General features: G+C 46.2%; 1 protein-coding gene across 1 annotated transcript in view; it reads left to right on the forward strand.

The window, feature by feature from the left end:
• The window catches only part of ENTPD3 (ectonucleoside triphosphate diphosphohydrolase 3), a 43,365-nt gene that overhangs the window by 14,445 nt on the left and 4,709 nt on the right, over positions 1 to 24,211 (forward strand). Inside the window, exons 4-10 of the mRNA XM_055135903.1 lie at positions 741 to 858; positions 9,652 to 9,802; positions 12,797 to 12,956; positions 14,461 to 14,694; positions 17,673 to 17,945; positions 18,128 to 18,238; positions 21,154 to 21,291. Of these exons, the coding sequence (XP_054991878.1) occupies positions 741 to 858; positions 9,652 to 9,802; positions 12,797 to 12,956; positions 14,461 to 14,694; positions 17,673 to 17,945; positions 18,128 to 18,238; positions 21,154 to 21,291 (1,185 nt within the window). The remainder of the gene's footprint in view (positions 1 to 740; positions 859 to 9,651; positions 9,803 to 12,796; positions 12,957 to 14,460; positions 14,695 to 17,672; positions 17,946 to 18,127; positions 18,239 to 21,153; positions 21,292 to 24,211) is intronic.

The following is a 24,211-nucleotide window of genomic DNA, read 5'->3' on the forward strand; positions in this document are numbered from 1 at the left end:
CACAGGACGCCTGATGTGCTAATTCCCAACCTTGGCTGCATCTTGCAACCACCCAGGGGCCTTTCAAAACTGTGGGTGCCTCATTGCCTCCCGAGACCCCTCCCCCACTCCCCCTGAGGTGCTTGTCTTGCACACAGCTGACTCTGGTTCTATCTCCAGCACTACATATGGCCCCTGAGCACCACTAGGAGTAACCCTTGAGCACCACCAGGTATGGCCCAGACTAAAAGATAAATAAAAGATTCTGACTGAATGGATCTGGGGTGCAGCTTGCCCCTGGGAGTTTTTAGAGCTCCTTGAATGAGACAAAGCTGGCTTGGAGAAAACAGATATTTTCCTTCTGGGTCGGGCCCTACCTAACGTGACAAGGTGAGGAATAAGCTTCTGAGAGTATTAGAGGTTTCCGGGCTGGAGCGATAGCACGGCGGTAGGGCTGTGCTTTCACACGGCTGACCCGTGTTCGATTCCTCCGCCCCTCTTGGAGAGACTGGCAAGCTACCAAGAGTATCGCGCCCGCATGGCAGAGCCTGGAAAGCTACCTGTGGCATATCGGATATTGCCAAAAACAGTAACAATTAAGTCTCACAATCAAGAGACGTTACTGGTGCCCGCTCGAACAAATCGATGAGCAACGGGATGACAGTGACAGTGACAGTGACAGATGTTTCCAGTGACCCACTGGAGAAGGAGTCTGCAGAGGGGCAGCCCATTTCTAACTCTCCCTTTCCTCACTGATGCAGTTTGGAGTCGTGCTAGATGCTGGGTCTTCCAGAACCACCTTCTACGTGTACCAGTGGCCATCGGAGAAGGAGAATGATACCGGAGTGGTCAGTGAAACCTTCAAGTGTAGTGTGAAAGGTAAGGTCCCGAGTGCATCCGGGAGGCCTGAAGGGAAACGAGAGGGAGTCCTTCCGATGGGAGAGGCCTGGGAAGGTCCTCACAACAAACACCAGGCTGAGCCTCAGGAGACTCTGAAGTTCTGTCCTGGTGCCACTATTAACCCTCAGTGCTGTGACCCTGGCCAGGTCACTTGTCTTCTCAAGGCCTCATTTCTCTTGGTCTGGAACATGTGGAGGGGGAAGTATGAGACTTTTATTTTTTTTACTACCCCCAATACTTTCAGGGACGCTGGTGAAGACACTAGGTCCCATGGTGGGGAGAAAAGTAAGAGCGTATTAATCCCCCTAACAGAGGCAAACAAAACATCCCATGTTTGGTGTGGGTTATCTGAGTCCCCAATTTGCTTAGGATGTAGGGGGCCAGAGCATGCCTGCTCACACCTTGGGTTGTGTTACAGGAGAGGAATGCAGAGAGCAGGCAATCTGAAGTCTGTCCTTGGGTGCTGCGAATAGCTGCTTTACACTCTGGGGGGAGGCAAGAGGGGAGTGGGGAAGATCCCTGGGTCTTCCAAGCCTTTCACTATGCAACTATGTTTAGGAGGAGTAGAACAAAGGGAGCCAGTGCTTCAACTCATAAAACATGCAAATAGATGAGCAACACATGGAAACCGGGCTTCCAACTGGGGAAGGGATGGCTAGGGAGGCCGCAGGTGTGGGAGACAGGAAGGAGATGGAGTGGATTGAGAGACACTCTGCACACAGACTCTGGGTACTGAGGAAGCTTGATTTATGGACCTGGAAATGGTGGCTTTCATGGATTCTGATGTGTTACAAGATGAGATGTTTCTGTTAATTTTCCACCCACTATTAAAAAGGAAAAGGAAAAGCTTTTTTAATATAGCTCACAGGCTATATTTAAAAAAAAAAAGTTGTGAACTGAATTTGGCCCGGGAGCTGGCAAGCCCTGAAATAGAACACTATTGAACATTCTCAGCATCTTTAATGGCCCTTCCGTGCAGCCTTGCTCCAGCCCCAATTCAGAACACAGCCTGAATTTCCGGTTAACACTTTTCTCATTCTTCCTCACAGTTGGTCTTTTTGTATTGAGCTTTTCCTGGTTTTTAAAATGGAATCAAACACATGCTTAAGGGGGACTGGAACAGTAGTACAACGGGTAGAGCGCGTGACTTGCAGGCAGCCCAGTTCAATCCCTAGCATCCAGTTCAGTCCCTGGAGGCCCCCAGGAGTGATTCCTCAACAAAGAGCCAAGGAGTAATCCCTGTGCACTTCTGGGTGTGGCTCCCAAACCAAACAACAATAACAACAACAAAACCCTCCTAGCTAGGTGAGCAGAATAAAACATATATTCTTCTATAATTCATTTTTTTAGTAATGTTGGGGTTTTAGGATTCACCTGTATTAACCTGAGTCCCACTCACACCAGCTGATGGACTTTTACCAGGCCTGGGAGTTCATAAGGCTGACGTTCTCTGTTAGATGTTTTCCCATTTCATTTTTTTCCTCCCCATTTCTCATTTTCTTCTTTTGTGGAGTGCTTTTCTGCATCTCTTGTTCATTTATTTTCTATTGAATTGTTTGTTTGTCTTATTGATGTACTGAGATTCATTTTTAATTATCTCAATGAGTGCTTTGCTCTCATTATTATCATATTATGGCTAACAATCTCCTTGCCTATGGTTTGTCTTTCACTCTCCACAATGTTCTGATGAATACAAGATCTTAATTTTTACGTAGATACAGTTATTCATCTTTATGAGTTGTTCTTTAAATATATGTGTGTGTTTATATGTGTGTATACATAATGCAAATATATTTGTTTTATTTTTGTGTTGCTAGGGATCAAACTCAAGGCCTTACATGTTCAAGACAAGTGCTCTACCACTTAACTGCAGTCCTGACCTCTCTCCTTCTTATTTATTTTTAAATTTTTATTTATTTATTTATTTATTTTGTTTTGCTTTATGGGTCACACCTGGCAATGCACAGGGGTTACTCCTGGCTCTGCACTCAGGAACCACCCCTGGTGGTGCTCTGAGGACCATATGGGATGCTGGGAATCGAACCCTGGTCGGCTGCATGTAAGGCAAACATCCTGCCCGCTGTATTATTGCTCCAGCCCCAATTTTTATTTATTTTTAAATTTAATCACAGTGAGATGCATAATTACAAAGTTGCTCATGATTAGGTTTCAGTCATATAATGTTCCAACACCCATCCCTTTGCCAGTGTACATTTCCCACCACCAATGTCCCCAATTTCCCTCCCTCTACCGCCTCTATAGCAGGCACTTTTCTTCTCTCTCTGTCTCTGTTTCTGTCTCTGTCTATCTCCCCACCCCTCCCTTTTCTTTTATTTTTCTTTTTGGGTCACACCCGGCAATGCACAGGGTTCACTCCTGGCTCTGCACTCAGGAATTACCCCGGTGGTGCTCAGGGGACCATATAGGATGCTGGGAATCAAACCTGGGTCGGCATGTGCAAGGCAAACGCCCTCCCTGCTGTGGTATCACTCCAGCCCCGCCCCTCCCTTTTCTTTTGGGCATTATGGTTTGCAATACAGACACTGAAAGGTTATCATCTATATCCCTTTACCTACTTTCCACACTCAGTTCTTGTCCAGAGTAATCGTTTACAGCTGTTATTGTTATACGGGCCCCCTTCTCTATCCTAACTGGGTCCTTTTTCTAAAGAAACCATTTCCTCGCCTAAGGCCACAAAGATAACCTTCTAAGCAGAAGCTTTATAACTCTGCCTTTAGCCCACGCCATGGAGCACAGTTGAAAAGTGTTTGAGTGCACGTCTTCAAGGCCTCTTCTTTAAAGCGCTGTGATCTGGGAGCTTACCTGTGACCTGAACGGGCTCCAGGTATGACTCAGCCCACAGCCCAGATGTTCTCTAGGCCCTGAGGGGTTTGTTTCATCCCCCCACCCCCAGTGCACTATTTAACTGTAGACGTTCTTGGAAGTCATGGGAAGCAGAATTAGCTGTATCTCAGAGTCTTTGGGTACCCAGGGTTGGCCCTGCCCAGCCATCCCTCAGCCCTTGAGTGTCACCATCCCGGGAAGGCCAGGGAGTGGAGCAAGGCAGCTCTCTGTGGCTGACTGAGGCAAACCCAGAAAGAGGAGACAGCGGTGCCACCAGCCTTTGGCTGAAGTGGCTTCTGCGTGCTGTGCTGGGCTCACCACAATAAGCACCGTGGTGTGGGCCAAGCACTGCTGGGACCATCATCTGCAGGACACGGGTGGCCGTGCCCTTGTTCTGACCTCAGCCAAGGGCGCTGGCTCTGAGCCTTCCCTCACCACCTCGCCTGGAGTGGCCCCAAGAGCCAGCAGGCCTGCTCCCCCTTTAAAAAATAAAAAATAGGACTTTGAACCGAAGGTGTTCTGGAGTGCACATTTTGAAGCCTGCCTGTCCAGCCTGCCTCTTATCCATCTGGAACCTCCTTCCAGCTTCCACCGCTGCTCCCCAGGTTTAGTGAGATTGATGCCCCCTCCCACTCTTTGTGTTGAAGAGAGGGCAGAGTGGAAGAGGGCCCTTCAGATGCTACTTATCCCCATGCCTGAGCTTTGCAAAGTTGCCTTTGAGTTGTGAGCTCCTCATCTCTAAGATGGACTTTATCATTCATTATCCCACTTACCCAGGAGGAGTGGTTTAATGTGGGTGGGAGAGCTAGTGCAGCCGGAAGGGCATTTGCCTTGCATATGGCTGACGTGGGCTTGTTCCCCAGTACCCCCACAAGGCCCCTCAAGCTCCTCCAGGAGTGATCCCTGAGCACAGCGTCAAGAATAAGCCCTGAATGGGGCTGGAGCGATAGCACAGTGGGTAGGGCGTTTGCCTTGCACTCGGCCGACCCAGGTTCGATTCCCAGCATCCCATATGGTCCCCTGAACACCGCCAGGAGTAATTCCTGAGTGCAGAGCCAGGAGTAACCCCTGTGCATCGCCAGGTGTGACCCAAAAAGCGAAAAAAAAAAAGAATAAGCCCTGAATAATTCTGGGTATGGCTCACACACACACACACACACACACACACACACACACACACACGCACACTGTCACTGTCACTGTCACTGTCATCCCATTGCTCATCGATTTGCTTGAGCGGGCACCAGTAACCTCTCTATTGTGAGACTTGTTACTGTTTTGGGCATATTCAATACACCACGGGTAGATTGCCAGGTTCTCCCATGCGGGAGATACTCTCAGTAACTTGCCGGGCTCTCTGAGAGGGGCCGAGGAATCGAACCTGGGTCGGCTGCATGCAAGGCAAATGCCCTACCGCTGTGCTATTGCTCCAGCCCACACAAACGCACATGAATAAATTAAATTATATATTTAAAGGAGATGCCTGGTTTGTAGTAATCACCCAATTAAGTGTTGACTGTTCATTATTCATGAGTTACCTACCATGCTTTAGAGTTCATGGTGAATATTCCTACCCAAAAGCTCCTCTGTCTAAGAGTTGTCATTAAGGCTGGAGGTCCTGGGTTCAATCCCTGAACCTGGCACCTAGTCCTGGCACTGAAAAATAAATAAAACCTTTATCTTAGGCTGGCAGGTAGTACAGGGGCAAGGGCACATTCAAGGCATGATGTGACACCACATGGGCTCCTGAGCAACATGTGATGTGGCTATGGAGGACCCCAGGCATAGTGGGGTTATCCTGTGGTCCCTGTACCACACAGTCCACACAGTGCCATCTCCTCAGACCGTGCATTGGCCCACTGACCCGTCTGACCAAGAATCACTGGGAGTGTCCTGGAGACCTTGAGCTCTGTTTGGGAAGCCCAAAGAAACAAAACTAAATCTATCTTTAGAGGGCCAGAGAGATAGTATGAGGGTTAAGACACAGGCCTTGCGTGTGGTTGGCCCAAGTGGTCCTGGCACCATGTGGTCCTTTGAGCATCATGGTGCCGCTCTGGAGGCCCCTGTGCATCACTGGGCAACTCCTACACTGCAGGGCCCCCGCAGCACCACTTTCTTAGGCCTTCACATTGAACCACCAGCCTAGTTCACCAAGAATCACTCAGAGGGGCATACACGCCTCCTGGGCAGCACTTGGGTGATGCACCTCTGTCACTCCCTCTGCCAAAAAAAAAAAAAAATCTATTTTCTGACCTGGAAGGGAACTTTCACCTACTCAATCCTGAGGGCCCTTGCGCTGTAGAGAAAAATGGGCATTTCACCAGGCAGGGTTCCTGGACCCACCAGGGACATGATTTGGGAGAGGGGTGGGGCATGGAACCCACAGCACATCCATAAATAGATCTTCCCTTTCATCATGGTAGCCCGGGAGCCATATATATTCAGAATTACCAGGAATGAAAGCTTAAATTACAGAGCTTATGGTTGGCTGGTATCGTTCCCTCCAGGACACATGGTTTCTCCAAAGATAATTTGAGTCTCTGGTTTCTCAGATGTGAATTTCCCCAGGACTCCCCTGACGTGACATTCTGAGGGAGTGGTGGGTGCTTGCTCACCCAGCCCTGTCTCCGGGATGCCCCGGCCTCAGAAATGTCTTTCTCAGACCAGCCCTGCCAACACCCAGCCCTCCATTGCTGCCTTTTGCCGTGTCTCCACTAGGAGCCGTCTTTGTTGCTGGTCCCTGTGCTGCTGTCTGTAACTCTGAGTCCCTGTGTGTTCCTCAGCTCTCTTTTGTTTGTGGTAGGAGAGAAAAGGGAACCATTCCGACAGGGCTCAGGGATACTCCTGACTTGGTGCTCCTGGATTGCTCCCAGCAGTGCTACTGAGGGGACTGTTTCGGCACATAGCTTTTTAGCACATACTATACTGCAATTATAAATATAGAATTATAATAATAAATGACATCATAATATATTGTGACTGTATTCCACTGTGCTATCGCTCCAGCCCAAGATAGAGAAATACATTAAATATATCTTTTGAACAAGGTACTTGCCTCCACCCATCTCGGAGAGCCCGCCAAGCTACCGAGAGTATCCCGCCCGCACGGCAGAGCCTGGCAAGCTCCCCATGGCGTATTCAATATGCCAAAAACAGTAATAACAAGTCTCACAATGGAGACGTTACTGGTGCCCGCTCGAGCAAATCGATGAGCAACGGGATGACAGTGATACAGTGCTACAGTGAAGGTACTTGATCTATACACAGCTGACCTAGATTCAATCCCCAGCACCACATCTGCCCCCAGAGTAACTCCTTAGTGATCCCTAAGCACAGAAACAGAAGTAAATCCTGAGCACTGCCAGCTATGACTCAAAACCCTGCAAAATAAAATATATTTATGTGGTCCTAAAAACAAAAGAAATAAAATTCATCACTGGTGAAAATGAAGGTGGGTCTTGGAGATGCCATCTTTATTTTTGTAAGCTGGTAAGGGGAAGGGCTTATCCTGTCTTTCCTGTATAAGCTACTGTGGGGTGACCAGGAGTTAGTGATGGGAAGGCTTCTCTTCCATAAAAGCATTTTAGGGAAGTGAAGCATGATTTAGGGAAATAAAGCATCACCACTTTGCATCCTGTAATGGACTAATGGAGCTAAGCAATGTTCATTTATGCCTGTTACCAGCACAGAAAGAGACAGACAGTGGCCACCTCCTGTCGGGCAGGAGTGCACACTAAAGTATTCTGGGAAAGGTGCTGACTCTGAGTTAAGGCTCTCCGTGCAGTTACCATTGGATTGGAAAAACAGGGTCCATAGTAACCGGTTAAATGGACCTTGAGGAGGCACTCAGCAAATTCTAGATGGTGGAAAACTCTATGGGGCAAATCAAACCGCAAAGAATGTTATTTTTAATTATGAGAGGAAAATGGAAAGGGAAGGCAGAATCTACAGACTACCAGAGACCAAGCAGGAAATAGAGACGTGTGTAATGAGCCTTCTCCCCGCAGTGTCAGAGACCAGGACTGTGAAAGGGGGAAACAGCACAGCTCAGCTCACTGACTAGCTGCCCAAAACTTTCAGGAACTATCCAGTATTCTTCACAGATGTATTGTCTCTGTGTCCGAAAACAGTATGAGTTTGCTGTTTTATCATTCAAAACTTAAAACACATCAACACTTGGAGAAGGACAAACACCAGATGATCTTACTCAACAGGGGTGTAGAGATTAAAAAAACAAGGTCATAGACAGTATCCAACAATGATAACCCCTAGCCTTGGATGACAAACTAAGGTGACCAAGTACTGTGGGGAGGGCTGGATGGGATTGGAGTGTGACCGCCCAGATGTGGTATGATGACAGTGGTGGACACTGGGCACTTTGGTGATGGTGAGGTGTGACCATAAATATTGACTCTGTGTATGCGTGAGACTGTTATGAACAACTTTGCAAAGCACAGTGACTTAATTTTTTAAATATTTTTAAGACCATAAATATTTACATGTTACCTTAACGGCATTTTTTTTCTTTTTTCTTTTTTAATTTTTGAGCCAAACCCGGCCATAATCAGGGATCACTCTTGGCAAGGGTGCTGAGGATCAAACCCCTGTTGACCACATGTAACACAAGCATCCTGCCTGCTGTACTATCTCTCGTGCCCAAATTAACTATAATAATTTTAGTAATAAATTTTTCAAAAGAGCTACCAACTCTGAAGAGGCTTATGGGATATCAATTAAACAATGGGTGGAATTTGAACCCTGGTTCTGACAGGGGTGGGGCGGGGGGATAAAATATTAACGTGGATGAAATGTGAACCTGAATTACATTTTTATTATACTATATGTTATTTTAAATTTTATAAGTATAGTAGTCAGGCTATAAGTATGCTTCTTAAGCCATTCTTGTCTTTTAGTGAGAAGTAGTAAAAATATTCATCAAGTGAAATAATCCTTTGTCTGAAGTTTGTTGAGTAGAGTGAGAACAGGGGAGAATATAGATGAAGCAAGAATTGATCACTCCTTCATTGATGGTGGAGAATGGGCACTGGTGGAGGGATGGGTAACTGATCATTGTTTAACTGAAACACAAACATGAACATTTGTAAGTATGTAACAGTACCTCACTTTTTTTTAATTAGTGAATTAAAAAATTAATTAAAAAATTTAAAAAATCATTGATCACTCTTTGGAGCTGAGAGCTATATATATGGGATTCAGGATACTATTCTCCCTACCTTTATTTATAATTAGAATTTTCCATAATTAAAACTTAAAAAAAAAAGTTAGTGCTACAGCCAGTAATGCTTAGAAGCTGCTCCCAACTGCACGTTCAAGGGTCCTTCCATGCTGGGGATTGATCCCAGCCTCACACAAGTAAACCATGTGCTTAGCCTGTTGGTCTCTCCAGCCCTGAGAAAATGCAAGACCTGGGAGGGCCGGGGATAGTGCAGAGAGCGTGTTTAAGGAGTGACCTCTGGACTTCCTGAGCTCACCTGGAACCTCCTTAAAAAAACGTTGGAGTGGGGTGTGGCGGTGAGAGGCAAGTTTTTTCTGCTTATTTTTTCTCACTTCTGTAATTCCTTCCTTTCAGCTTTGAGGAGTTATCAGGACCTTAGCATCTCCACTTACTGCAATGCCCGGCCAAACCCTGTTCATTTTTGTACCTAACTTATCTGTCTTATATGTAAAAGTTTTTTTGCCCTTGTTGGTTCCTGAGAAGGCTAAGAAGTTCTGATGGGGGCTGGAGCGATACCACAGCGGGTATGGCATTTGCCTTGCATGCGGCCAACCTGGGTTCGATTCCCAGCATCCCATATGGTCCTCTAGCACCGCCAGGAGTAATTCCTGTGCATCGCCGGGTGTGACTCCCCCCCAAAAAAAAGCAAAAAAAAAAAAAAAAAGAAGAAGTTCTGATGGATTGTCTTCCAGGCTCCGGGATCTCCAGCTATGGAAATCGTCCCCAAGAGGCCCCCAAAGCTTTTGAAAATTGCATGCAACAAGTCAAAGCGCAGATTCCAGAACAACTCCACAAATCTACCCGCCTTTACCTGGGGGCCACGGCCGGGATGCGCTTGCTCAGGTAAGGGCTGCGGTGGCCCAGATGAACACACCGCACCAAAATAGCCAAGAATGTGCTGAACCTAGCCAAGGACGCAACTATTTCTGGGAACAAATTCAAAAGAAAGAAGTCCATATTTTGACCTAAGTTTAAAGCTCTCAAAGCTGGGAAACTTTTGGGCCTTTATTTTAATACCAGAAACAGTTCTAAAAATTGATTTTTGTTCCCTTGGTGATTTTACTGAGAATGCTGTGGGAGAACAAAAAAAAAAAAAATGAAGATAACGTGAGATCTACTTATGGAGTGTAACTCGTTTTGGGTGGGGTTTTGTTTTATTTTGTTTTCAGAAAAGCAGGAACATTTTTGTGGGGATCGGAGAGATAGTACAGTGGGCACACTTACTGCTGGTTGTATGCAGCAACCCAGGTTCAATCCCTGGCAGTTTACATGGCACCCAGAACCCTTCAGGAGTGATCTGTGAGCATAGATCCAGAGCAAATCCTGAGCATGGCCAGATGTATCCAATATAAAATTAATTAATTTAAATATTAATCAGGACTGGAGCGATAGCACAATGGGTAGGGCATTTGCCTTGCAATGTGGCCAACCCGCGTTTGATTCCTCCATCCCTCTCGGAGAGCCCAATAAGCAAAATTGAAACTTTTTATTTTATTTTGACTTGGGGGTCATGCAGAATGGTGCCCAGGGGCTATCCCTGGCTCTGTTCTTTGGAGTTACTTCTGACGGTGCTCTGGGACTATGATCAAACTCAGGTCTCCGGCATGAACGCATGTTGTCTTTCAGGTTCTTACAAACTTCTGGGTATCTGTATACCACTAACTCCACTGAGAGAAACACCTAGCAATGTAACTTTTACCCATGTACAATTGTCCCCGAAATCTGTCTTACAATAATAGAATCTCTGCACCTCCCCCTCAGATAGCCAGACAAAGCCACTCTTATTGGGAAACCAGTCTCTTATTTTCTTCAGTTAAGTAGTTCCTTCTGAATTTGTAGCCACAACTTCTAGCCCACTAGCATGTTTCAAATGCTCTCTTCTCTTCATCTTTACTCCATTACAGTATTTCCTTGACCTTGAAAGGATTAAAAAACAGTTCGTGGAAAACGGGCAGGGCACTTAACCTTGCACATGGCTGACCCGGGCTTAATCCTGGACATCCCATATGGTCCCCTGAAACCCACCAGGGGTGGTCCCTTAGCACAGAGCCACAAATAAGTCCTGAGTACTTCCAGATATGGCCCCAGAACAAAACCTTTGACAATAAGGCTTCATCCCCCAAAGGCAGCACTGACTCAGAGACACTTTGTCCAAGAGTGCAATAAAGGGAAAGCACGTGGGCATGAAGAACATGTAAAGCAACAAACAGAACCTCTAACACCATCAGCAACAGAAGTCACCAAGTAATGGAACACTTACCTTGCCTATGTAAACTGCAGAGTTCAATTCTTGGGACCACAAGAAAATAAAAGAAAGGGGGGGAAAAATCACGAAACACAGTCAACACACAAACAACAGATCAACTGTGATCAGGGCTTTTTCCTTATTTTCTGTCCTAGTCTTTTTTTGGGGGGGAGGGGAATGCATATACTGAACTGTGTTCAAGGATAACTCCCTTATGGTGCAAGGGCCGATATGAGGTGCTCAGGATCAAACCTAGGTCAGTCGTGTGCAAGGCAAGTGCCTTAGTTTCCATCTGTACTGTCGCTCCAGCCCCTTCTTTCCTATTCTTGCTTCTCTTTCTAGAGTCCTGATTGACCAGGTCGAATGCAAAGATTTCTTTGTTCACACTTGGAATCTACAATATGTTTCAAAATGATTGAGTTTATTTGAAATAGAAACAACACAGAAATTTCTCCTCCTTCTGCTATTTCTTTCTTCAAGAATTTTGTCAGTTGCTTCTTCACTCCCAGTGCTCTCAGTACAGAAAAGGCTCTGTGATGTAACAGCCCGTGACAAAAACCGTGGATAATGAAACCACACCCTATTTAAATACAGTAAATATTAACACCTCCTCGTAAAATGGTTTCTAATAGTGATCCATTTCTTTGGAGGAATTAGCTGGCATTTTAATTGCTAAAAAGTCAGCTTTTTTAATGCAATGGGAACTGATCGCACTAGGAAAACTGAGTTCTTTTCCAACTGTAAGAATGTGCGACTGAATCAGGATGAAGTGCAGCTTCTAACAATGACCTTTCTTCTTCCTGAGCCCAAACTGAGTGGTTGCCAAGATTCCTAATCCTCTGAGGAAGAAAGAGGTAATCTCCCACACGGCACCAGAGTGACCTGCAGTGGAAGGAGGCTCATTCTGTTCAGGGACCAGCACATAGGACCCATCCATGGACAGCCCTGGGGGTCCTAACATCCTCTCTGGAAGAAGCCCTCTTTCAGAGCAAAGCAGGGGCAGCTGAGCACCACATCCCGCTTCCCACTAAGCTCCCCTTCACTCTGGTCTGATGAAGGCACTTATAGTTGTTTCTCCCAAGAAATTACCTATCTTTGAGGCAATGGAGGGTTGTTCGGGGGTGCCCAGGACCACTCCCAGTGCTATATGATCAAGCTGATTGGACACAGGTGGTACTTGGCTGTCATCAGGGCTGAACACAGTGGGGCTGCAGGTTGAGGAGCATATGGTGCCAGGGAGAGAACTCTGGGCCTCCTGCATACAATACCTGGTTCTAGAACTTTGATCTGCCCCCCTTACCCATGCCAATCCTCCGCCAATCCAGTTGGACAGAAACTGGTAGGGAGAAGAGAACAAGTACTATTTTTACTGCAAGCTGTTTTCCTGCCAGACAGTTTCAAAGGTTAACATCATAGCTGATGTCATGGTGGCCTGGGGGACTTCCCCTTGGAGAAGGAATGACCATACATCACACATCCGAGAGGCCATCCCTGCTGGCAGGGGGGTGGGGATGTTGGTATCGCAAGTGAGGGAGGTATTGCTGAGACTGCTCACTAAACATTCAGCCTTCTGTGTTCTGCGCCTTGCCTAGGTTGCAAAATGAATCTGCAGCCAATGAGGTCCTTACAAGCATCGAAAACTACTTCAACTCCCAGCCCTTTGATTTCAGAGGTGCTCAGATCATTTCTGGGCAAGACGAAGGGGTCTATGGATGGATTACTGCCAACTACTTAATGGGAAATTTCCTGGAGGTGTGTGAAAAAAAATGCCTTGTTTGTTTGTTAGTTTTTCGTATTTTGCTGTATATCCCCTCACCTGGGAGGGGGCGCTTTGGCCAGGGTGCGTAAACAGGGCCCTCTCTCCTGAGTCGCTCTATCATGGAATGTGGTAAGGAAACACCAGCAAGACATGGGTAGCGGAAGCCATGTGGGACTGGGGTGAAAACATGGATCAAAAAGCAGATCAAATGTGGGGCTGGAATGATAGCACAGTGGGTAGGGCATTTGCCTTGCACGCAGTCAACCCGGGTTCGATTCCCAGCATCCCATATGGTCCCCCAGGACCGTCAGGAGTAATTCCTGAGTATGGAGCCAGGAGTAACCCCTGTGCATCGCTGGGTGTGTGACCCGAAAAGCTAAAAAGAAAAAGAGAAAAAAATCAGATCAAATGCATGGCAGAGTGAGGACAGCATCCCCTTCTGGGCCTGTCAGAAACGGGAGGGAGGGAGGTCTAAACCCAACACCTGTGAGGGGTCTTATGAAGGGCAGCTGGAGATGGGTCCTTCCAAGAAGTTCCACAGTCGTCTGACAGGTACAGACTTCAGGCAGTCTGCTCCCAGGCTTCTGTTGCCTCAGTCTCCCCGACTCCAATTCCTGCACTCACTGCTGCTCTGGTGAGCTGGAGGAATGCTCTTGGAGCAACCACCAGGCTCCAGAAGACATCAACTCAGGGCACCATCAGCACATCCAGCCCAAGAGCTGGCTTCTTCCCCCTCAAATATGTATCTCTAATTTTTAATTAACTGTCACCAAGGATTGCCTGGGAAATTCACATTAAAATTCCATATTTCTAGCTTCTCCTAACCATTTCACACACACACCCCCACTCTAAATAAGAAGATCCGGTATCCCTCCCACCACCCCCACCCCAACCCCCACCACCCCAACCTGCCTCTGCGGCAGGCCATTCCCTTTTGTTCTCTCTCCTGTTGGGTGTTGTAGTTTGCAACAGAGGTATGGAGTTGCCATCATGTTCGGCCTCTAGTCTACTTTTGGTATGCAGCTTTCAACCTGAGTGGGTCCTCCCAAGGGTTGTAAACCAAATGCAAACATGAAAGTTCATAAGTTTGTAACTGTACCTCACGGTGATTCATTAATTTAAAAGAGAGAGAGAGAGAGAGAGAGAGAGAGAGAGAGAGAGAGAGAGAGAGTGAGAGAGAGAGAAAGAAGATCCGGTTGCAGTGGATTCAGTCTGGTCACAATGGTGCTAGAACAGAGTCCAGCTCATGAACTCTCCAGTTTGTCCCAAGCCCACTACGCCTGATTGTCAACATCTCATCTTGTTTCCTGTTCAGTCTCTGTCCATACTTGAACACACACCCCCTGAGATAAAGGAAACATCTGGCCCACCATGCTCCCCGTGTCCTATGTCTTAGCAGCAAGAATGGGTCTGGGCTGGAAAACCCGGCAGGCTTACATGACAGAGCATTGAAGTGGTGTCTTTGGCTTTGCCTTACTTCATTTCCTCACTTTGCAGAAAAGCCTTTGGAATATGTGGGTGCATCCCCACGGGGCGAAGACCACAGGCGCCCTGGATTTAGGCGGTGCCTCCACCCAGATATCCTTTGCGGTGGGAGAGAATGTGGAGCGGAACACCAGTGGGATCATGCAAGTGTCTCTCTATGGATACACGTACAAGCTCTACACACACAGTTTCCAGTGCTATGGGCGGAACGAGGCTGAGAAGAAACTCCAGGCAATATTGCTTAAGGTACTGGATCCAGGGCAGCAAACGTTTGTGGGGGGTGGAGGGAGGAGGGACGCACGGGTGGAGGAACCCGCTTACCGGAGGGTGAGGGGCCTTCTCTCCTGAGATTAATGCTTTGTCCTCCAAGTCAAAGGGACATGGAGGGCCAGAGACTTAGCTCAATTGGATGAACACACGCTTCGCATTTAGGGTTTATGCCCTGTCCCCGGCACAGCCAGCAGCGAACCTCAAGTACCACGCAAAGAGTAGGCAGCCCCTGAGCACTGCTGGGTGTGGCCCCAGACAAAAAACTAACAGTGTGAGCAACAACATATAACATCTTTCAGTTCTCTGTCTTTGTCTCTCTCTTTCTTCCCTTCATTGCTTCCACCACATCTGAGTCAGAGGTTCAGGGATGTTCTAGAAACTCTGGTTGGTTTGAAAATGATTTAAGACTTGGGTTCCCTTTATAGATTCCAACCGTTATTAAATCAGAAGCTAAATAAACCTGAGAATTTTGAGTCTCCCCTGAGTGCGGACATCTATTAAAAGTGGTCACCAGAGAGATGCCTACTGACAGGCAGCAGCAGAGCCCTGGCCCAGACCCGCTCTCCTTTGAGACGGGCCTATATTAGGCAGGTTTTCTGCCCAGTGGAAGGTGTGATTCTAGGACAGCTGTGTGCCTTACATTGGGTCAGTGAACCATGCACTGACAGACCAGCGCATAGTTGCTGCTGCAGGCCTCAGCTCGAAGGCTGTCAATTCTATGGCCTTGAGGCTAAGTGGGGCATATGTCCAGAATGACACTAGTCCCATGGGGGAAACTCTAGACATTCCCCCCACCCCATAATCTATGGAGAGGAGTCATCAATACCAATCATGTTGGGGTGGCTGAAATGAAGAACAGGGCCCTTGCTAGAGGAAGGGGCAGAAGGCCACCAGAGGCCACAGATCCTGGGATTCAGGACCACAAGACCTCCTGTAGGTTAACCCCTCACCTTACAGCCCACCTTGGTGGTTGAGGAAGGGAAGGGTATCCCCCACCCAGCTACTTGTGGCAATAGGTGGGCTGGCCCACCAAAATGTCATAGCCACAACCCACAACTCGCATCCTCATTAAGCAAGTGGTTGTCTCAGGATGTGTGGGGATCATCCACTATCCCCACCCTAGCCAGCTCCTCACAGTTTCTCCCTTGGCCTCACAGACATGAGAGTGACATCCACTATCAGGAGAATCTCAGCGCGACCCAGAAGTGCCCTCGGCTTCTCTTCCCTGGTTCCTGGCTCAGTGCCCACTCCATGCTCATGTCCCACCCACCCTGGGCCAAAACTCACCCCACAGGGAACCAGACCAGTTCTCCCCAGCAAGGTCTCCCTCCACATCACCCAGCCCCATGATCTCACTGGAGCATTGTCACCAGAACACTCACTTCTTTCCAGGAGAGACGCTGGGAAATCTTCTCTGTCTTCATTTCTTTTCAGCAATGCTTGATGCACCTCCCTCTAGTTCTCTGGTCTTGGCCAGGGAGGAGGGGTAGGGGAAATCATGTTTTTCTGAGGGTCAGAGAGTTTCCTCTTGTCAACTGGACTCAAGCTGAGGAAGATATGTGTGTTTGCCCCAACACACACACACACACACACACACACACACACACACACACACACACACACACTCGCGCGCGCTAGAATACTGATGAAAGAATGATTTTACATTCAGTAGCTTGTAGGAGACAAGTGAGGATACCACCTATTTTAGGTCTCACTTGGGTTTGAGGAGGAAAGTCTCAAGGTAGGGGCTTAGGACTGGAGCAGAGGTATGAGAACCCCCATCATTTCACGAAGATGGGGCCCTTCTTCAGCTTCTCTCTGGATAAGGGTGGCCTTCTGGCTCGGGTGAAGGGAAGAATCTTGGTTAAATGAGGCTCTCCCACAAGCAAACATATGTCCAGAGCAGTCTGGAAAGTACTTCTGTGGCAAATATGTGTTCTCAAGGCCTCATCATGAGCACTGGCTCAGCAGATCCCTCTGGTTATATTCTTCCTCTCTCAGGTGAGGGTCTCCAGAGGGCTGGGGGCATGGTTTTATACAGTTTAGCTTAGCATCAAGCTTTCTCAGGGTTCAATTCTCACTCTCAGGAAATGTTTAATATTAAGAATGTGCATTCATTTTCTTTTATTCTAATGAATTAATGAATTGGGGGGGTCTCCCAAGAAGTGCTCAGGGATCTCAACAGGCCATTCCCAGAAATATTTGATCGTGTGCTACTGGGGCCCAGCAATGCTCTGGGGCCACCAGTGTCAGCCGGTGATGCTCAGGGGACCATGGAGTACCAGGAAATCAACTCAAACTCTGTATGTCAGGCAGTTGCTCCAGGTTTTGAAGCACTCTTCCTAGCCTGCACTTTTTTTTTCCCTTAAAAGTAAGATTTTCTTTCTTCTGATGTTAAAATAATACATGTTCAGCAAAGAAAAGAAGGAAGCCCAGACACACCCAAAATAATTTAATTAAAAAATTAGTCCCTAATAAAATATACCCTTTTTTCATCTTTGTTTTTGGAGCCACACCTAACGGTGCTCAGACATCATTATTCCTTTTTGTTCTTGAGGGGCCATCTTGGAATCTCTGAAATTATAATCCTGCAAAAAAGTCATACAACACTGTTGGTGGGCATCTGGATGACTTTTAAATTTCAGGAAGATTGTTTTTTCCTGACCATGCCTCCTCCCTTAGGACCTTGTTTCCTTTCTGTAAATCCCCTTTTTCCAAGAGGGCCACAGGTGAAAAGTGGTGTACATGGGAACAAGATTGGGCTAACTGGTAGGGCAGGGGACACAGAGATAAGAGACACTGATCTGGACAACTCAGAGTGTCTCGATACCAGTGGTACAATGATGTTTTCCTTTCTCATCACTGGAGGGTCGTGATAGTGAGAACTTGCGATAGTTGAACACTGGGTCCTCTACAGAAGGGTGTTTATTGATGCCTCACTCTTGTGCCTACAGAACGCTTCTACCAAAACCAGTATCACCAACCCCTGCTACCCTCGGAATTACACCACCAACTTCACCATGGAGAAGATATTCAACAGCCCGTGCACAGCGAACCTGAAGCCCATCAGCTATAAACATGATGACATCATCACTTTTGAAGGCACTGGGGACCCATCACTGTGTCGGGACACAGTAGCTCATCTATTTGACTTCAAATCTTGCCAAGACCAGGAAAACTGTTCCTTTAATGGGGTCTATCAGCCAAAAGTGACAGGCTTATTTATGGTAAGAGAGAAAAATAAAAGCCACTGCAGTAGTCCTTCCTTCAGCCCACTGAATAAATTTTTATCTCTCACATTTCTGTTTTTCTTCTCCAACCTGCTTCTCTCTTGTTATTGCCCACCCTGAAATATCCATTCTGTCTTCCGTTCTAAGAATTAATTTTGTCCTGTGCTTTTTCCTTTCAGGCTTTTGCAGGATTCTACTACACAGTCAGTGCTCTCAATCTTTCAGATACCTTTCCCCTGGATACCTTCAACTCCAACACCTGGAATTTCTGCTCACAGAGCTGGAGTCAGGTCAGTATCTAAAAAGAAAGTATCAGAGCCAGCGTGATGTATAGCAGGTTAAGGCACTAGCCAACCCAGATTCAACCCCCAGCATCCCATATGGTCCCCACGCACAACCAGGAGAAATTCCTGAGTGCAGAGCCAGAAGTAACCCCTGAGCACTGTCAGGTGTCACTCAAAAAGAAAAAGAAAGGATTAATAAAAGAAAAGAAAAAGAAAGCATTGATTCAGTATAAAATAAGAGCATAAAATATATTCTGTTTGTGTGCGTAGCTGTGCATATCATGAATATGGTCTTACTGATGTCCCATTTTCACCCCCCAATAAAATGGGGAGTACTAAGGGATCTGAATCATACCCTCATTGTAGATTCATGTTCTAACTGAATTCATGGTGGTTGTAACAGCCCATGAAATAAAAGATTCAACTTCATTTATCATTTGGGGAATGCAAATCAAAGCCATGTCACCTGACATCTGTGAGAATGGCTTATCTCAAGCAACCAGAAGCAAAAGTACTGTTGGGAGTTTGGAGACATTCACTATTGATGGGAATATAAACTGTAAATTCTCTAGGGAAAATTTGATGGCTCTTTAAAAACTAAAAATAGGGCTGAAGAGATTGTACAGAGAATAAGGCACTTGCCTTCTGACCTTGATCCTGAGCACTGCAAGGTGTGACTCAAACCTCTCACACTGTGTATGGTCCCCTGAGCACACCCAGGGGTCACTTCTAAAAACCTGGTCACTTCTAGCCCTTGAACACTGCCAGGTATGGCCCCCAAAATAAAACCAAATCAAAACAAAGAAACAAAATAAAACCACATCAACTAAAAACAGAGGCCCAGAGAGGTAACATAATAAGCTGGAGCCCAGGTTAAGTCCCACTCACTCCATGCTCTACTAAACACGACCAGGAGTGTCTCTGGAGCACCAAGCCAGGAATAGCCTCTCAGAACTGCCAGGTGTGGCCCAAAAGCCAAAAATAAAACAAAAACCAGAAATACCATAGAATGTAGGACCCTCACTCCTAGTTACCCAAATATAGAAAACCACTAATTTGAAAAGACTAATTTGAAAATAATGTCCATAGGAATATTATTCACAAGAATCTAAACATGGAAACCACCTGAACACCCATTGGCAGATGACAGGAAAGATAGTTTGGGTGTGTATACTTGGTGGAAACTAGTGAGATTTACAAAGGCGAATCTGAGGGCCGGGAGATAGTGTAATGGTTAGGACCCATGCCTGACATGTGCCCAATCCAGGTTTGATTCCAAGCAACACATGTTCCTGAAGCATTTCTGGGCACACCCTTGAAGGTCCCCAGGTACCACCAGAGTGGCCCCGGTGATGTATCACAGGGTTCAAGAAGCATTTCATCATCAGGCCAGTGGGTAGATAATCACCAGTGGAGACCCTGGGCTTCCTGAGTACTTCTTAGGAGACCCCCGCTTCCAGGTCACTGACCCATCCCAAACAAAAAGGTCAATCTGGCTGAAGAGATTTAACAGGAGTTAAGGCCTTGCTGTCTGGATTAGCCCCTAAACACCACTGGGTGTGGCCAAACAAACAGATGATAAATCTTGTTTTTGTGACAACATGAATACAACTGGAAGTCATTTTGGAGGGTGTGGGAGTGGAGAGATAAAAGCACTGTCGCACTGTCATCCTGTTCATCGATTTGCTCGAGTGGGCACCAGTAATATCTCCATTATGAGACTTGTTACTGTTTTTGGCATATCGAATACACCATGAGTAGCTTGCCAGGTTCTGCCCTGTGGGCGGGATACTCTCGGTAGCTTGCTGGGCTCTCTGAGAGGGGCAGAGGAATCGAACCCGGGTCAGCCGAGTGCAAGGCAAATGTCCTACCCGATGTGCTATTGCTCTAGTCCTGTAGAGATAGTACAGCAGGTAAATCACTCACCTTGAACACAACCAAACTGAGTTTGAACTCTAGCACCCCATATGATCCGTTGAGCCCCTTCACGACTGATTCCCTGAGAGCAAAGCCAGAAGTAAGCCCTGAGCACTGCAAGGTGTGACCCAAGAACAAAAAAGAAAAAGAAAAAAAACTTAAGGCTATTATGCTAAGGAAAGGAAGTCAGAAAGTGAAAGACAGCTAGCTGTATTTCTCCATGTTGGAAAATAAATAACCACGGCAAATGAACAAACAATTCACAACAAAAATTATTCCCAAGTTCTGCAAAAAATATCATGGTTATGAATTGAAGAGTGGGGTGGGGAAAAAGGCAGGGTGGGGCACCGGGGGAGTATACAGAGAGACTTAACATATATAAATGTATGAAGCAGAACTAAAATCTATACAGTATAAGTCACTAATAATAAATCAATGTTTTTCTTCAAAAAACAGTATTTAATACACATTAAGCACTCTATACAACACTTAGAGATTATTATCGCTGATATTGTATAAGAATGTCTTATCATATCATTCTATTATATGTAGTACTTTTTATTATGAAACTGGGTGAGAACTATTTTTGAGGGCAGTGAACCACATCTGGTGGTGCTCAGGGGCTACTCTCTGCTCTGCTTGAGTGTCATCCCACCAGTACCCTTATGGAATAAATTCATGCCTTCTGCATGAATAAACTAGAGCCTTCTGCATGCAAGGCATGTGCTCTGCCCTTTGAGCCATTGCCCTGTCTCTGATAACCTTTCAAATATCCATTAGACTGGAGAGATCATACAGAGGGCTGAAGTACATGTTTCACATGTGGTAGCCCAAGATTTGACCCCCCCAGCATCCCTAGGAGTGACCTCAGGAGCCACTAGATATGCCTCCTCTTTAAAAATAAAAAATACATATATAACTTTTAGCCTAAGGTGTTCTGAAATGCACGTTTTGAAACCTGCCTGTTCAGCCTGCCTCTTATCCATCTGGAACCTTCTTTTCAGCTGCCACTGCTGCTCCCCAGGTTTAATGAGAACTATGCCCGCTCCTATTGCTTCTCCGCCCACTACATCTACCACTTGCTTGTGAATGGATACAGATTCACGGAGGAGACCTGGCGCCAAGTCCATTTTAAAAAAGAAGTAAGTCAAAAAGCACAGAGTTGTCTTGAAACGGGGGTTTATGTGGATGTTTGCGGAAGAAACCGAGATAAGATGGTGCTTTAACTGCAGTACTGAGCTTCTGACACTAATCTCCAGAGTAGAGAGAAGGCAGAGGTGGCATTCACAGAAGTATGTCATGAGAAGCCCAGCCCTGTGGGCAGGATTGTCTTATCAGCCTGCTGTTTCTAGCTAGGGGCGCTGTGAGAACCTGGTGTGGATAGAGAGAAATGCAGGGAATTTTCATTCCCTAAGCCTGGCAAGCTACCCGTGGCGTATTTAATACGCCAAAAACAGTAACAACAAGTCCCACAATGGAGACGTTACTGGTGCCCGCTCGAGCAAATCAATGAACAATGGGACGGCGGTGCTACAGAAAAGAACCTTCAAATACAGCAGTAATTTTTTTAAGAGGCTGGTACCTACATGCTGTCCATTGTACACATAAATCAGAGTAAGTTATGGACTTTAGCACAAGAGGGATTTATTGTACCATTAAATAAGAATGTTCTCTAGGGACTGGAGAGAGAGGACAGGTGGGTTCGAGCACTTGCAGCCAACTGGGTTTGATCCCCAGCACTATATATGGTCCCTGAGTCCCCACCAAGAGTGATCCCTGAGCACAGAACCAGGTGGAAACCCTTGAACATGGTTGGGTGTGACCCCCCACCAAAAGGAAAAAGGATGTTGTTAGTGATGACAAACCTGAGGTCATGTGTCTCCCATCAAGTGTCCAGAATGGCCCAGAGCGGCAATCACAACTGTTGCCAGGGGCTCCCAGGGGGTCTCGCTCAGCCTCTGGACTATGCCCTGCAGCAGGTCTCAGCCTCGCTGATCTGTTTGCAGGTTGTTGGCTGGGTTTTCTTGCCTCAAGAATAGCTGGTAGACGTCTGAAGTATGTCTGGAGTCAGTCTGTTCAGTATTAGCCATGGCAATAATTAGATTAAACCTATCAATATCCTTCATTAGGCCTGTGACTGTCTACTTTTACATAAATAAAACTGAGTCATCTTCAAAAAATAAGGATGTCTGGAGACACACAGGACTGTCGGCGGCATATACTCTCTAAGCTTTGCTACTAATGAATCTAGTTAGTAAGAGTACATTATGGGGAGGGAGAAATGAATTTCCATTCAGTAACAATGTAGATGGATACAGAATTCTAGGTCTCAACTCCCTTTTATTTATACATAAAGAACTGTAGGGTCTGAGACCAGACAGAGAGTACAGGAGGGGTAGGCACTTGCCTTGGGTTCTGCCAGCCCTGGTCTGAATCACTGGCACTTTATATGGTGCCCCCTGTACTGCCAGAAGTCATTTAGAGCCTGAAATAGTCCCTGAGCACTGCTGGGTGTAGTCCTGAAACAGAAAAAGTAATAATAATGTTAGGGCCAGAGAAAGGTCTTTGGGTTCAGTGCATGATTTGCATACAGGAGACTTGGGTCAATCCCCGGCACCACATGGTCCCCCAGGTACTGCCCAAGGTGACTCCTGAACATAAAGCCAAGAGTAATCCCTGAGCACCAATAAGTGTGGTCCAAAAGCTAAATTAAAAAAAGAAAAGTAAATAAGAAACTTTTTAAAAATCATTTTATTGGGTTATGGCTATTCTGGTAAGGTTACATCTTGCGTGTGTAAGGTCCTGGGTTTGATGTGTACTCCAACACAATTTGAAAAGAAAGAATTTTATATTCAATCAAGTTAGTACTTAAGGGGGTTGGAGCGATAACACAGCGGGTAGGGCGTTTGCCTTGCACGTGGCTGACCCAGGTTTGATTCCCAGCATCCCATCTGGTCCCCCGAGCACCGCCAGGAGTAATTCCTGAGTGCAGAGCCAGGAGTAACCCCTGAGCATCGCCGGGTGTGACCCCCCCCCAAAAAAAAGTTAGTACTTAAATGGGATGGCATAAAAGAGACTTTGGGGGGGTTGCCATAAAAAGCCTTCTATGGAAAGTATTTTTAGAAGTCATCAGATAAGGAGCAACAAGTTCCAGAAAACATAAAAATATAAGAAGAATAAATGATGTTGTAGCTTTAAATTTATGTGAAACAAAGATATTTAGCACCAAAGAAAAGTGACCAAGAGCATCTATAGTCTAGGATTCTAGTGTAGCTTATATCTATTGAGGAGGTGGGGTATAGGAGACAGGAACATAATTAAGAGTACTCTAAAATTTCTCATCTGTAAAAAGAAGCACACCTGTATCACTCTTATGGAGGGGGGGAGGTGAATCACATCTGCCGTGCTCAAGACTACTTCTGGTTCTGTGCTCAGGTATCATTCCTGGAGGGGCTCTGGCAACCATTTCAGGTGCCAGGGACTAAACCTGGGTCTGGTGCATGCAAGGCACCACCTGCTGTTTAACTATTTAACTCCTGAACATCACGGGATGGATGTGACACAAAAAGAAGAAAGAAAGAAAGAAAGAAAGAAAGAGAGAAAGAGAGAAAGAGAGAAAGAGAGAAAGAGAGAAAGAGAGAAAGAGAGAAAGAGAGAAAGAGAGAAAGAGAGAAAGAGAGAAAGAGAGAAAGAGAGAAAGAGAGAAAGAGAGAAAGAGAGAAAGAGAGAAAGAAAGAAAGAAAGAAAGAAAGGAAGAAAGGAAGAAAGGAAGAAAGGAAGAAAGGAAGGAAGGAAGGAAGGAAGGAAGGAAGGAAGGAAGGAAGGAAGGAAGGAAGGAAGGAAGGAAGAAAGAAAGAAAGAGAGAGAGAGAGAGAGAGAGAGAGAGAAAGAAAGAAAGAGAGAGAGAGAGAGAGAGGGAGGGAGGGAGGGAGGGAGGAAAAAACCCAAGGGTATGTAGTTTATGAGAACAACCCTTAGGTTTTAAATATTGAGAGCATTGAAAGCAAAAACAAAAGAGTTATTTGTTTTTTATTTTGTTTGGGGGCCACACTGGCAATACTC

Source organism: Sorex araneus, chromosome 4 (assembly GCF_027595985.1).
Source record: "Sorex araneus isolate mSorAra2 chromosome 4, mSorAra2.pri, whole genome shotgun sequence".
Classification (NCBI taxonomy): Eukaryota; Metazoa; Chordata; class Mammalia; order Eulipotyphla; family Soricidae; genus Sorex; species Sorex araneus.